This window comes from Amblyraja radiata, chromosome 33 (genome assembly GCF_010909765.2).
Source record: "Amblyraja radiata isolate CabotCenter1 chromosome 33, sAmbRad1.1.pri, whole genome shotgun sequence".
Taxonomy (NCBI): domain Eukaryota; kingdom Metazoa; phylum Chordata; class Chondrichthyes; order Rajiformes; family Rajidae; genus Amblyraja; species Amblyraja radiata.
In genome coordinates this window covers 25,450,221-25,466,218 of record NC_045988.1, presented here as the reverse complement: position 1 = coordinate 25,466,218, position 15,998 = coordinate 25,450,221, and the positions used below count along the sequence as shown (strand labels likewise).

Below are 15,998 nucleotides of genomic sequence, written 5' to 3'. Positions count from 1 at the left end.
TGATCGTACACTGTGTGTGTGTGTCCCTGTGTGCCTACATGTCTGTGTATGCATGTGGATGTATTTGTGCGGATCATTGAGTGTGTGTCTGCATGTCACTGTGAGTATGTCACTGAGTTTGTGTGTTTGTGTGTGGCACGGTGTCCATCTGTGTGCTTCTGTGTGTGTGTGAGTCACTGTGCGTTATATCACTGTGACTGTGCATATGTGTGTGTATGTGTGTGTGTGTATATCACTATGTGACTGTGTGTATGTGTGTCACTGTGTGATGGTGTATGAATGTGTCACTGTGTGTGTGTGCATGTCACTGTGTTTGTCACTGTGTGTGTGTCATTGTGTGATGGTGTGTGACTGTATCACTGTGACAGTGTGACAATATGTGTGTGTCACTGTGTGTTTATCACTGTGTGACAATATGTGACAGTGTGTGTGTTTGTCAGTGTGTGTGTCAGTGTGTGTGTGTGTGTGTGTCAGTGTGTGTGTGTGTGTCAGTGTGTGTTTATCACTGTGTGACAATATGTGACAGTGTGTGTTTGTCAGTGTGTGCCAGTGTGTGTGTCAGTGTGTGTGTCAGTGTGTGTGTCAGTGTGTGTGTCTGTGTGTGTGTGTCAGTGTCAGTGTGTGTGTCAGTGTGTGTGTCAGTGTGTGTGTCAGTGTGTCAGTGTGTGTGTCAGTGTGTGTGTCAGTGTGTGTGTCAGTGTGTGTGTCAGTGTGTGTGTCAGTGTGTGTGTGTGTCAGTGTGTGTGTGTGTCAGTGTGTGTGTGTGTCAGTGTGTGTGTGTGTCAGTGTGTGTGTCAGTGTGTGTGTCAGTGTGTGTGTCAGTGTGTGTGTGTGTGATTGTGTGTGTGTGACAGTGTGTGTGTCAGTGTGTGTGTATGTGTGTCAGTGTGTGTGTCTGTGTGTGTGTCTGTGTCAGTGTGTGTGCCAGTGTGTGTGTCAGTGTGTGTGCCAGTGTGTGTGTCAGTGTGTGTGTCAGTGTGTGTGTCAGTCTGTGTGTCTGTCTGTGTGTCTGTGTGTCGGTATGTGTGAGTGTGTGTGATTGTGTGTGTGTGACAGTGTGTGTGTATGTGTGTCAGTGTGTGCGTCAGTGTGTGCGTCAGTGTGTGCGTCAGTGTGTGCGTCAGTGTGTGTGTCAGTGTGTGTGTCAGTGTGTGTGTCTGTGTGTGTGTCAGTGTGTGTGTGTGTGTGTCAGTGTGTGTGTCAGTGTGTGTGTGTGTGTGTCAGTGTGTGTGTCAGTGTGTGTGTCAGTGTGTGTGTGTGTCAGTGTGTGTGTGTCAGTGTGTGTGTGTCAGTGTGTGTGTGTCAGTGTGTGTGTCAGTGTGTGTGTCAGTGTGTGTGTGTCAGTGTGTGTGTGTGTGTCAGTGTGTGTGTCAGTGTGTGTGTCAGTGTGTGTGTCAGTGTGTGTGTGTGTGATTGTGTGTGTGTGACAGTGTGTGTGTCAGTGTGTGTGTATGTGTGTCAGTGTGTGTGTCTGTGTGTGTGTCTGTGTGTCAGTCTGTGTGTCTGTATGTCGGTATGTGTGAGTGTGTGTGATTGTGTGTGTGTGACAGTGTGTGTGTATGTGTGTCAGTGTGTGTGTCAGTGTGTGTGTCAGTGTGTGTGTATGTGTGTCAGTGTGTGTGTCAGTGTGTGTGTCAGTGTGTGTGTCAGTGTGTGTGTCAGTGTGTGTCAGTGTGTGTGTCAGTGTGTGTGTCTTTGTGTCGGTGTGTGTCAGTGTATGTGTCAGTGTGTGTGTCAGTGTGTGGGAGTCACAGTGAGACTCAGTAACCCCCGCACGGTACACTGTGAAGAGTGGAGTGTTTTACCATTAACGGTCAGGCTGACCTCCCTCTCGCCGGCACCAACTCGCGGCACGACAGCCCGGCAGACGTACTTCCCAGCATCCTCCTGGGTGACGGCCTTCAGGGTCATGATGTTATCATTGCTGAGAACCTGCAGGAGCGGGACGAGAGGGCAGACACGTTAGAGGACATCGCCACTTCCTTACCTTTTAGTTTAGAAATACAGCACGGGAGCAGACCCTTCGGCCCACCTAGTCCTCACCGACCAGCGATCCCCGCACATTAATACTGCCTTACACACACACTAGGGAAAATTTACATTTATACCAAGCCAATTAACCTACAAACCTGTACGTATTTGGAGTGTGGGAGGAAACAGGAGATCCCAAAATCCCCACGCAGGTCACGGGGAGAACGTACAAACTCCGTACAGACAGCACCCTTGGTCAGGATCGAACCCAGGTGTCTGGTGATCTAAGGCAGTAGATCCACCGCTGCGCCACCATGCTGACCTCTTGTTTCAGGCTTGTAGGTCATTGTCCACCTTCCCCACCCCACCCCTCCCAACCCAGGTCACCATCTCAGCAATGACTGAGGACCAGGGCAGTGAGTGCAATTAGACCACCACAAGATAAGCAATAGAAGCCACTCGGCCCATCAAGCCTAGTATGCTACTGAGTAAGGTCATGGCCACAGGTCCGGTTATCCACACTCTCTCATTCCCAATATCCACAATCTCATTCCCAATATCCAACTCTCTCATTCCCAATATTGACACTTGGCATTCCCAATATTCACACTCTCGCATTCCCAATATTCACACTCTCGCATTCCCAATATTCACAATCTCGCATTCCCAACATCCACACTCTCTGATTCCTAATAACAACACTCTCATTCCCAATATCCACAATCTCATTCCCAACATCCACACTCTCTCATTCCCAATATCCACACACTTGGAAGGAGGGTGGGGATGTGTTCTGATAATTCATCTTACCAGCTGTAATTTGGTGCCCCAAGTGTATACAAAGAGTTCAGAGTCTTTCCTTTGAACATCACAGAGGACACTATCAAGGTGTCCCATTTTAGGCAAACATAAACATTACTTTCTCACCCACGGTCGGGCACCTCACAGACGGAGTCCAGTTTCAGTCAGACCCAGCTTGCCTCAGTGGGAGTGGTAGACAGCCCCACACTCAATCCCATACACTGTGCTCTCTCTTCACGGGACTTACAATCACCCCCTCACTGACACTGAGGGGAGAGTGTCATGGCCCTTTCAGGGAACCCCCACCTTGTCCTCTCCATTGCCCTCTCACATCTAACTTGGCCCTCTCTTTGATTGATGATGTTTTGGGTCGGTACATTTCTTCAGTCTGAAGAAGGGTCCCGACCCGAAACATAATCTATCCATGTTCTCCAGTGAGGCTGCCTGACCTTCATAAGGTCATAACTTCCAGTACCAGAATTAGGCCATTCAGCCCATCAAGTCTACTCCATCATTCAATCATGGCTGATCTATCTCTCCCTGCTAACCCCATTCTCCTGCCCATAACTCCTGACACTTTTACTAATCAAGAATCTATCAATCTCCACCTAAATTATATAACCATATAACCATATAACAATTACAGCACGGAAACAGGCCATCTCGGCCCTACAAGTCCGTGCCGAACAACTTTTTCCCTTAGTCCCACCTGCCTGCACTCATACCATAACCCTCCATTCCCTTCTCATCCATATGCCTAGCCAATTTATTTTTAAGTGATACCAACGAACCTGCCTCCACCACTTCCACTGGAAGCTCATTCCACACCGCCACCACTCTCTGAGTAAAGAAGTTCCCCCTCATGTTACCCCTAAACCTCTGTCCCTTAATTCTGAAGTCATGTCCTCTTGTTTGAATCTTCCATATTCTCAAAGGGAAAAGCTTGTCCACATCAACTCTGTCTATCCCTCTCATCATTTTAAAGACCTCTATCAAGTCCCCCCTTAACCTTCTGCGCTCCAGAGAATAAAGACCTAACTTATTCAACCTTTCTCTGTAACTTAGTTGTTGAAACCCAGGCAACATTCTAGTAAATCTCCTCTGTACTCTCTCTATTTTGTTGACATCCTTCCTATAATTGGGCGACCAAAATTGTACACCATACTCCAGATTTGGTCTCACCAATGCCTTGTACAATTTTAACATTACATCCCAGCTTCTATACTCAATGCTCTGATTTATAAAGGCTAGCGTACCAAAAGCTTTCTTTACCACCCTATCTATATGAGATTCCACCTTCAAGGAATTATGCACGGTTATTCCCAGATCCCTCTGTTCAACTGTATTCTTCAATTCCCTACCATTTACCATGTACGTCCTATTTTGATTTGTCTTGCCAAGGTGTAGCACCTCACATTTATCAGCATTAAACTCCATCTGCCATCTTTCAGCCCATTCTTCCAAATGGCCTAAATCACTCTGTAGACTTTGGAAATCCTCTTCATTATCCACAACACCCCCTATCTTGGTATCATCTGCATACTTACTAATCCAATTTACCACACCTTCATCCAGATCATTGATGTCCATGACAAACAACAAAGGACCCAACACAGATCCCTGAGGCACCCTACTAGTCACCTGCCTCCAACCCGACAAACAGCCATCTACCATTACCCTCTGGCTTCTCCCATTCAGCCACTGTTGAATCCATCTTGCTACTCCTGCATGTATACCCAACAGTTTAACCTTCTTAACCAACTTTCCATGAGGAACCTTGTCAAAGGCCTTACTAAAGTCCATATAGACAACATCCACTGCTTTACCCTCGTCAATTTCCCTAGTAACCTCTTCCTGAATATCCCTGAACATTATTAATTCCAGGGATGAGAGCAAAACCAGAATGTGAGTTTTCCCAAATTGTCCCTGAGAGATTGCTGGTGAACTTCCTCTGCAATATGTTAACGTTACACCTGCAGTCTCGTTTAGTTTAGTTTATAGATACAATGCAGAACAGGCCATTCGGCCCACCAAGTCTGTGCCAACCAACGAGCCCCGCACACTAACAAACTCGGGGCTATTTACAATTTTACCGAGCCAATTAACTTACAAACATCTTTGGAGTGTGGGAGTGTGGGATTTCCTGGACCCACACAGGTCACGGGGAGAACGTACAAACTCCGTACAGACAAGCACCCGTAGTCAGGATTGAACCCGGGTCTCTGACGCTGTTAGGCAGCAACTCTACCATTGCACCACCATGCTGCCCCACTTCACCAGAGATTTAGGTTCAATTTTAACATCGGGTTCTCACCGTGTGGAGTTTGCACGATCACCCTGTGACCGTGGGGGTTTCCTCCGGGTGCTCCGTTTTCCTCCCACGTCCCACGGGCAGGTTCATTGTAGTTTCATTGGCTTCTGTAGATTGCTCCTGGTGTTGGGAGTGGATGAGAAAGTGGGATAACTAGTGTGAACGGGTGATCGCTGGTCGGTGCGAACTCAGTGGGCTGAAGGGCACGTTTCCACTCTGTATCTCCAAACTAAACTAATTCCAATGGGAGTGGAATGTGGCAGTGGATGCCCTTCGTGGGCCTGTTTGTAAAGGCCACATTGAGCCCATGGCCCCGCTTAGCCAGTGGAGTGGGTGGGTGGGTGAGGTGAGGTGAGGAGAGGAGCCCACCACTAACTGAAGCCATGCCCCATACTCACCACACCAGAACCTCGCTTCATCCACACGATGGTGAGAGATGGGTTTCCCATCCAGGCACAGTTGAAGACACCACTTGACCCCAGGTCCACGGCCAGCGATTGGGGTTCGGAGGTCAGCCGGGGTCCGACTGCACAGGGGGAGAGAGAGAGAGAAAGAGAGAGAGACGAGGTGTGAGAGATGGTGAATGGTGGGCTAGTTCTACTAATGACTAAGTCATCTGTTTGAAGGGTCAATGTTGGCCTAGATGCCAGCTTTGCCTATTCTGTACTGACCTTCCCACTATCAATGAGTCAATGCCTCAGAAAGGCAGCCAGCATCATCAGACCCACACCAACATGGCCACACACTCATTTTCACCCCTGCCATCGGGAAGACGGTACAGGAGCCTGAAAACACTCTTGACTGTTCTTCTTTAAAATACTAAAACTTTGTTAAAGCCTCAATTTACAGCATATCTGAAAGACAGGACTGTGACAATACTCATAGTCATAGAATCACAGTCGTACAGCTTGGAACCAGGCCCATCAGCCCAACTTGCACACACCGACCAACATGTCCCATCTCCACAAGCCACCGTTGCCTGCGTTTGGTCCATATCCCCCTAAACTGCCCAATCCATGTACCTGTCCAAATGTTTCTTAAACGTTGCAATACTATCTGCCTCAACTACCTCCTCCAGCAGTTTGTTTAAGAAAGACCTGCAGATGCTGGAAAATCGAAGGTAGACAAAAATGCTGGAGAAACTCAGCGGGTGGAGCAGCATCTATGGAGCGAAGGAAATAGGCAACTTCTCGTCCCGAAACGTTGCCTATTTCCTTCGCTCCATAGATGCTGCTGCACCCGCTGAGTTTCTCCAGCATTTTTGTCTACCTACCTCCAGCAGCTCGTTCCACCACCCTCTGTGTGAAAGGGTTAGCCCTCAGGTTCCTATTAAATCTTTCCCCCCTCACCTGAAACCCATGCTCTCTGGTTCTTGATTGCCCTACTCCGGGCAAGAGATGCAGCGAGTCTACTCAGCCTATTCCTGTCCTTGCTCAATCTCTGGAGTACAATGTGAACCTGTCACATTTTCCGTCCAAGGTGAGAATGTTGTTTCTTGTACTGCTGCGTTATCAATCAATCAATCAATCAATCAATCAATCAATCAATCAATCAATCAATCAATCAATCAATCAATCAATCAATCAACCTTTATTGTCATCTTGCAAGCAACAGTTGTACAGTGCAAAATGAAAAGACGTTTCCCAGGGAATAGCTGAGCATCGCACATGAAATTTAAAACATTTCACACATAATAACACTAAAAACATCCAGTCCCTGATGGAACAGTATAAATAGTTAAAGCAGGTAAAAACACAACGTTAAAATACAATAAAACCAATCATAAAAAATGTCCGGGGCAGCTGATTTGAGTGGCCAGTGCCAGTTATTAAAGTGGCCAGTGCCAGTTATTAAAGTGCCCGTGCCAAGCCGCGGAATCAAGTGACTGTGAGTACAGAGTGACTGTTTAGCAGCCTCACAGCCTGTGGTAGGAAGCTGTTTAGCAGTCTTGTAGTCCGGGCTTTGATGCTTCGATATCTCTTGCCTGATGGCAGGAGATCCAGGTGTATGTGGAGGGGGTGCAGTTTGTCCTTAGCAATTCTCTGAGCTTTTTTCAGACAGCGGCTCTGGAACAGTTCTTGTACCGAGGGTAGGGAGACGCCAATGATCCTCTCTGCTCCCCTCACTACCCTCTGCAGAGCCTTCCTGTCCGAGGAGTTGCAGGTGGAGTACCACGTATTTATGCAGTACGTGAGTACAGACTCCACCGTACCCCTGTAGAAAGTCCTGAGGATGTTGGTGGGGAGTGAGGCCTGTTATGGCATCCAGTCACAATCTTACATCAATGCTGTAATCCAGCTTTAATGGATTGGAAAGGTTTAGAACGATATGGAGCAAACATGGGCAGATGGGACTCGTGTCGATGGGTTAACTTGGTTTGTATACCTTGGGTGTGCACAAAGAATCTCCCTGTGCCTAGACACATGTCACAATAAATATCCCATCCACTGAGGAGTGAGATCCTTCACCAGAGGCCAACACCAACAATTAAAGTGTGGCGTTGCAGGAATGCGTAGGAAAGATGTTGTTAAGCTGCAAACAGTACAGAGAAGATTTATGAGAATATTGCCATGACTAGAGGGTCTGAGCTATAGGCCGAGGATGAGGATGCTGGGCGCGCTGGAGGATGAGGGGTGATCTTATAGAGGTGTATAAAATCATGAGAGGAATAAATCGGGCACACGCACAGAGTCTCTTGTCCAGAGTAGGTGAATCGAGGACCTGAAGACATAGGTTTAAGATGAATGGGAAAAGATTTAATAGGAATCTGAGGGGTAACTTTTTCACACAAAGGGTGGTGGGTGTATGGAACAAGCTGCCAGATGAGGTAGTTGAGGCAGGGTCTATTCCGACGTTTAAGAAACAGTTAGACAGTTGTGACTCTGTGACTCGTTGACTATAACTCTATGAGTGAGACCAAAGAGCTTCAAATGAAATTGGATTCATAATATAACAACATTCCAGCATGAGGTTGGGCAAAGAGAGAAATGAATCCTTCAAAGATTCAGAGGAGTGGAATGAGAAATGGAATGGCAATGTAAGGTTGCAGTCTAATAAATGAATGTGGAGAGACTTGAATGTAGGAAATGACTGGAAGTTGGTAGGTTGCGATTGATTTGGAGTTGGGAGACATGGGCTAACAGGATTGGGATATTAGATAGAGTGGATGTGGAGAAGATGTTTCCACCAGTGGGAAAGTCTAGGACTAGAGGTCATACTCAGAATTAAAGGCCATTCCTTTAGGAAGGAGATGAGGAGGAATTCTTTAAGTCAGAGGGTGGTGAATCTGTGGAATTCATTGCCACAGAAGATTGTGGAGGCCAAGTCAATGGATATTCTTGAGGCAGAGATAGATGGATTCTTGATTACTATGGATGTCAGGGGTTACGGTGAGAAGGCAGGAGAGATAGATCAGCCATCATTGAATGGCTGAGTAGATGATGGGCCGAATGGCCTATTTCTACTCCTATCACTTATGAACATGAACTTATGTGACAAGGAATTGGGTAATTGATTGTGTCTGGAATTAAAAGAATGGTGGTTAAGTAGGGAAACTGGGAGACTGGAAGAGACTGGGGTTTTTGACACTGAGGTGGTCTGAGGTTTGTGAGACTGGAAGTGACTGGGAATTAGGCGGCTGCAAGTGATTGGAATTAGGAGGTTGGGAATGAATGGGCGTTGGAAGATTGGGAATGAATGGGCAGTGGGAGATTGGGAATGAATGGGCGTTGGAAGATTGGGAATGAATGGGCAGTGGGAGATTGGGAATGAATGGGCAGTGGGAGATTGGGAATGAATGGGCGTTGGAAGATTGGGAATGAATGGGCAGTGGGAGATTGGGAATGAATGGGCGTTGAGAGATTGGCAATGAATGGGCATTGGCAATTTGGGAATTTATGGGCGTTGATGTGGTTGCGGTTTGAAAAATTGAGATGGAATTTAAAGGAGTCGGGAGTGGCTGAGAGTTGGGAGAAGAAGTGAATGGAAGCAGGAAGACTGATGCTGTGGTGCCAATCACAGAGGTAGAAGAATGGATGAGGCCTTCCACCATGAGATTGGGGAGCTCGGTTGACATTTGAAGAGCAGTATCTCAAAAGTTCAAGTTTGGTTTAGTTTAGTTTAGTTTTGAGTTACAGCATGGAAACAGGCCCTTTGGCCCACCGAGTCCGCACCGACCAGCAACCCCCACACATTTTACACTACCCTACACACACTATGGATAATTTTGTTTTTACATTTAGACCAAGCCAATTAACCTGTACGTCTTTGGGGTGTGGGAGAAAACCTACGCAGGTCACAGGGAAAATGTACAAACTCAGTACAGACGGCATCCGCAGTCAGGATCGAACCCGGGCCCTGGCGCTGCAAGGCAGTAGCTCTATTGCTGCGCCACCCTTTTAACCTATGGATTGCATATTGCGCCATGAACTGGTGAGTATTAGAATGAAAGGATAGGTCAGTTGAAGGTGCAGGGAGATGGGCTTTAGGTACCTGGATCATTTTGACTATTTCTGGGGAAGGTGGCACCTGTACAAGAGGGACTGGTTGCACCTGAACCAGAACAGGACTAACATCCCTTGTGAGGAGGGTTTCTGGTTCTGAAGGAGGAGGTTTAAATTCAGTTGGCAAGGGAAGGGAACTCAAAGTACATGTTCGGGTAAGGAGAGGTAGTCACCTGGAGGAGAAAATGCCCAGTAGGGAGGCCAAGCAGGTAAATATACACGAGGGGAATATAAAGGTAAATTGCATCTATCTTAAATGTAATCTCGGCACAGTGGCGCAGCGGTAGAGTTACTGTCTCACAGCGCCAGAGATACTGGTTTGATCCTGACTATGGGTGCTGTCTGTATGGAGTTTGTACTTTCTCCCTGTGACCGCGTGGGTTTTATTCAGATTCTCTTGTTTCCTCCCACATTCCAAAGACGTGCAGGTTTGTAGGTTGAGTGGCTTCTATAAATTGTCCCTGGTGGGTAGGTCAGAACTAGTCGGCAATGACTCGGTGGCTGAAGGGCCTGTTTCCATGCTGTACCTCTAAAGCTAAACTAATGAAAAGAGTCGAACCAGTAAGGTGGATGAATGTAAAGTTTTAATTAACAGTAGGGTTACAATAGCATTGCCAGGCGGTTGAAAGTCTGGCAACTCAGTATCCTGCGGAAGAGGACCTTCAGGCTAGAGGGCGGGGAGTTAAAGAAGGGGTGGCATTGTAAGGTTGGTCAAGGAACAATATTGAAGGAGGATATCTTCAAAGGCTCCTTAAATGAAGCATTATGGATGGTGATCAGGAACAAAAAGATGAAATCATTTGCTAAACGGTGTTAAATTACAGATTTGATGAGCAACAGAGGAAGGTGTAAGGGGAAATAGGAGAGAGATGTAATAAAAAGTTATTGTATTGGGGGATTTCAACATCTCTGATATTAACGGGGATTGCCTTAACACAAGAGGCTCAGAGGGGGCAGAAGATTAGAGGCTGTATCCAGGAGAGCTTTTTGACACAGAATTTAGCTGGACCATCGCGGGAAGGAGACCTACTCAACTTTTCCTTGGGGAATAGAAGAGAGGCACAAAATGTTGGAGTAACTCAGTGGGTCAGGCAGCATCTCTGGATCGAAGGAATGGGTGATGTTTCGGGTCGAGACCCTTCTTCAGATAGCTTTCATGCTCAGTCTGAAGAAGAGTCTCATCCCGAAATGTCACCCATTCCTCCTATCCAGAGATGCTGCCTGACCCACTGAGTTAATCCAGCATTTAGTGTCTATCTTCGGTGTAAACCAGCATCTGCAGTTCCTTCTTACACTTACCTTGGGGAATGTAGTTGGTCAGTGGGGACCATGTAGGAGATAGTTACGGAGAAAGATCTGGATCCACCAGAAATAAAGGTCTTAAATTGTGGGAACACCAATTTCATTAAAATAAGACACGACAAATGTGGACTGGAAGCATCAATTGCACGTCTGTCTATGTCTGCAGACTGGGTAGCATTCAAAGGAGATATAGTGAGAATTAAAGGTCAACGTGTTCCCGTAAGGGTGAAAGCCATGGGTAACACGTACAGGGAGCCCTGGTTGCTGAGGGATATTGAGGGTTGGGTAACGAGAATGGGCAGCACAGTGGCTCAGAGGTAGAGTTGCTGCCTTACAGCGCCAGAGGCATGGGTTCGATTCCAACTACGGGCGCAGTCTGTGCAGAGTTTGTACGTTCTCCCCTCGTGGGTTTTTCTCCGAGATCTTCAGTTTCCTCCCTCACTCCAAAGACATACAGGTTTGTAGGTTAATTGGTTTGGTGTGAATGTAAATTGTCCCTAGTGTGTGAAGGGCAGTGTAAGTGTGCGGGGATCGCTGGTCGGCGCGGACCGTGGGCTAAAGTGACTGTTTCCGTGCTGCATCTCGAAACGAAACTAAACTCATCTAAATGAAGCATATAGCAGATTCAGGGAATTAAAAATGGGGGAAGCCTGCCAAGAAAATAAACTGTGCAGGGTTACGCTTAAAAAGGACATTAGGAAGGGGAAGAGGGCCACAAGAAAAGAACTGTCAGACAGGATTAAGTGTTCTTTGAGTTTTTTTTAAAAGGTAAATAATAACCAGGGAAAAGAAAGGCCCACTGAGGGCTACAGGAGCAATCCGTGAGCGGTGTCAGAAGGTATGGGTGAAGTCCTATTGAATACTTTTCATTGGTATTCACAAGGGAAATAAACATATGTAGTTGGAGTGGATGATGGAACTGCAGAAGGTACACAAATCCTGCAGATCCTGGTTTACACCGAAGATAGTCACAAAATGCTGCAGTAGCCCAGGCAACATCTCTGGAGAAAAGGAAAAGGTGACATTTCGAATCAGAACTTCAGAATGAGAGTTTGTAGTATTAAACGAAGGGTTCGTGAAATTTTAATGCACATCTTCATAAATAAAGAAGAGACACTTGATGGCCTCATGCATTGAAGGTGAATCATTCCCTAGGGCCAGGTGAGGTTTATCCTAAGCTGTTATAGGAGGCCAGGGAGAAGTCTGCTGGAGCGCTGGCTCTGATTTCCTTTGCTGGCCAACGGTGAAGTAACAGTTGATAAGCGGATAGTGATTTGGTTCTCCTTTTCAAGGGACTAAAGGGGAAAGACTGATAGATTTAGACCCCCCCATACAGAGGAAATAAGTGGGGGGAAAATGGAGGGAATTGTAAAGGTTAGGGTACTTGGGATTCAGGGCAAGTTGGTAAATTGGATCCAAAATTGACTTGACAATGGGAGACAGAGGCTGGTAGGAGAGGGATGAATTTCTCATCAGATGCCTGTGACTTGTGGGAGATCCACCAGGGATTAGAGCTGGCACCCCAGCTGCCCTTGTGAGTTGGCAGAAAAATTAAGTTCGCAACTGACATGCAGACCGGTGGAATAACTGTGTGGAAGGTTATGATGACCGACAATTTTTGTTCGGTTTAGTTTAGAGATACAGCACGAAAACAGGCCCTTTGGCCCACCAGCGATCCCCGCACACTGACACGATCCTACACACGCTGGGAACTATTTTACAATTTTAACAAGTCAATTAGCCGACAAACCTGTACGTCTTTGGAGTGTGGGAGTAAACCGGAGCATCTGGAGAAAACCCACGCAGTCACAGGGAGAACTTACAAACTCCGTAAAGACAGCACCTGTAGTCAGGATTGCACCCGGGTTTCTGGCGCTGTAAGGCAGCAACTCTACCGCTGCTCAACCATGCCGCCCATTGGGCCATCAGATTATCTCATTGCTGGGAAATTGGGAATGACTAGGAGAGCAGTGTGAGTAGGTGTTGGTAGAATCAGAGAGATTCACCAAAAGCAAATGGCTGGGTGATTGGGAACGTCTAGGAATTTAGAGGTCCTTGACTGTGAGTTGAATGACTTGGAAGGTGGCACAGTGGCGCAGCAGTAAAGTTGCTGCCTCACGCTGCCTGAGACCCGGGTTCAATCCTCGCTATGGCTGCTGTCTGTACAGAGTTTGTACGTTCTCCATGTGACTGCGTGGGCTTTCCCGCACATCCCGAAGGCATGCAGGTTTGTAGGTTAATTGGCTTCTACAAATTGTCCCTAGCGTTTTGGATATAACTAGAGTATGGGTGACCACTGGCTGGCATGGACTAGGTGGGCTGAAGGGCCTGTTTCCATGCTGAGATGATTGAGAGTCTGGGAATGACTGGGTAATGACTAGACCTAAGTGATTGTGATTGAGGGGGGGTTGGGTGAGGGGAGGGGTTGCGTGAGTGAGGGGTGGTGAGTGAGTGAGGGGGGTTGGGTGTGAGGGGGGGTTGGGTGTGAGGGGGGGTTGGGTGAGTGAGGGGTGGTGAGTGAGTGAGGGGGGTTGGGTGTGAGGGAGGGTTGGGTGTGAGGGGGGGTTGGGTGAGTGAGGGGGGGTTGGGTGAGTGAGGGGGGGTTGGGTGTGAGGGGGGGTTGGGTGAGGGGGGGTTCGGTGAGTGAGGGGGGGTTGGGTGAGTGGGAGGGGGTTGGGTGAGTGAGGGGGGGTTGGGTGAGTGAGGGGGGGTTGGGTGTGAGGGGGGGTTGGGTGAGGGGGGGTTGGGTGAGTGAGGGGGGGTTGGGTGAGTGGGAGGGGGTTGGGTGAGTGAGGGGGGGTTGGGTGAGTGAGGGGGGGTTGGGTGAGTGAGGGGGGGTTGGGTGAGTGAGGGGGGGTTGGGTGAATGAGGGGGGGTTGGGTGAGTGGGAGGGGGTTGGGTGAGTGAGGGGGGGTTGGGTGAGTGAAGGGGGGAGTTGGGTGATTTACGGAGCAGTTGGGAGAATGGTCATGATTAATAGATGGGGCATTTAAAGTGCCTCTGATGGTCCGTGACTGAGAGTAACTGGCCATAGGAAAAGTAGACCAGACTGGGAGCTGTGACAAGGGACAATATCGCAGTGATCACGGAGTTAGAGAGAACTCCCGGTAAAGCAGGTCCAGCTCACCGTAGCCAACTCTGGTCCCGGCCCCGAGCCACCGGTGTCGAAGGGACCCATGTCGCCCAGAGTGAGGAGGGACCCAAGAGTGAGGTGGAGCATCGACACAATGGCAGGGGGCTGTTGGGAACAATGGGGGGACGCGGTGGGGGACGCGGTGGAGGTGGGGACGGGGGACGCGGTGGAGGGACCGCTGTGGGTGACGGGGACGCAGTGGAGGTGGGGACGGGGAGGTGGGCTGATGATACGTGCGATGGCAAACAGGGATGTTCGGTGAACTTTAGTGACTTTGTCGGTGCCAGGCACGTGGCATCACATGTGTACTGCCGAGGTGAGGTCTGCTGTATGATTTACCAGGTTGTATGCAAACACAAAGCAATAATATATCACTGAATCATTGAATTGAATCATTGAGCTGTAAATTGAGATGCAGGGGAACTCAGAGTTCCTGGCAATGGTGAAAATGATGAGATGTGGGAGAGACTGGGTTTTGTGCTGAGATCAGTTCAGTTTAGTTTATTGTCACGTGTACCGAGGTACAGTGAAAAGCTTTTGTTGCGTGCTATTCAATCTGCAGAAAGACAATACATGATTACAATCGAGCCTTTTGCACTGTATAGATACATGATAAGGGAATAACGTTTAATGCAAGATAAAGCCAGCAAAGTCCGATCAAGGATAGTCCGAGGGTCACCATTGAGGTAGATAGTAGTTCAGCACTGCTCTCTGGTTGTGGTAGGATGATTCAGTTGCCTGGTAACAGCTGGGAAGAAACTGTCCCTGAATCTGGAGGTGTACGTTTTCACAATTCTATACCTTTTGCCTGATGGGAGAGGGGAGAAGAGGGAGTGGCCAGGGTGCGACTTGTGCTTGATTATGTTGCTGGCCTTGCCGAGGCAGCGTGAGGTATAAATAGAGTCAATGGAAGGGAGGTTGATTTGTGTGATGGTCTGGGCAGCGTCCACAATTTGCTGCAATTTCTTGCAGTCTTGGATGGAGCTGTTCCCAAACCAAGCTGTGATGCGTCCTGATCAAATGTTTTCTGTGGTGCATCTGTAGAAGTTGGTGAGAGTTGTTGGGGACATGCTGAACATACCAAGCCTTCAAAGGAAGTCGAGGCGTTGGTGTGCTTTCTTGGTCGTTGCGTCAATGTGGGTGGTCCAGGAGAAGTTGTTGGTGATTGTTGGGAGAGAGGGGATTAGTGGGCAGCCGGGATGAATACCAAGTGCGGGAGGTTATGAAGGGAAATGAGAGGAACGGAGAGCTGGGGCGTGGTGAGGGTCTGGGTCTGAGGAACAATAAGGCAGGAGGTTCTTACAGTAGACGTCGGCAGTCCTGCTGATGTTGGTGCTTCCCAGCGGGTTGGACACAGCACACGACACGGGCTCTGTGAAGAAGGTGTAGTCCACCACCGTCTCATAGGTGTCACCCTGCACTCCCCGCAACACCTGGCCGCCCTTCGCCCACCTGGAGCAACACAGAACCAATTAAACACCATGACCAACATTGTCTCACTCTGATACCCAAGTCAACCCTGGTTTAAGGTCGACACAAAATGCTGGAGTAACTCATTGGGACAGGCAGCATCTCTAGAGAGAAGGAATGGGCGACGTTGCGGGTCGAGACCCTTCCTCAGACTGATGTCAGGGGTGGTGCGGGACAGATATAGAATGTAGTTGGACACAGTAAGACTAGTGGGAGAATTGGGAAGGGGAAGGGGTTGGAGAGAGAATGCAAGGGCTATCTGAAGTTAGAGAAGTCAATGTTCATACAGCTGGGGTGTAAACTACTCAAGCAAAATATAAGATGGTGTTCCTCCAATTTGCACTGGGCCTCACTCTGACTATGGAGGAGGCCCAGGACAGAAAGGTCAGATTGAGCATGGGAGGGGGAGTTGAAGTGCTGAGCCACCGGGAGATCAGGTAGGTTAAGACGGACTGAGCGGAGGTGCTCAGTTAAATGATCGCCGAGCCTGCACTTGGTCTCGCCGATG

At 48.3% G+C, this 15,998-nt stretch overlaps 1 protein-coding gene across 1 annotated transcript in view; it reads right to left on the bottom strand.

Moving 5' to 3' along the window:
* kirrel3 (kirre like nephrin family adhesion molecule 3) overlaps positions 1 to 15,998 on the bottom strand; it is a 131,434-nt gene that overhangs the window by 81,809 nt on the left and 33,627 nt on the right. Inside the window, exons 3-5 of the mRNA XM_033049550.1 lie at positions 15,324 to 15,472; positions 5,482 to 5,609; positions 1,806 to 1,932 (exon numbers count right to left, since the gene is read on the bottom strand). Coding sequence (XP_032905441.1) covers positions 1,806 to 1,932; positions 5,482 to 5,609; positions 15,324 to 15,472 — 404 coding nt within the window. The remainder of the gene's footprint in view (positions 1 to 1,805; positions 1,933 to 5,481; positions 5,610 to 15,323; positions 15,473 to 15,998) is intronic.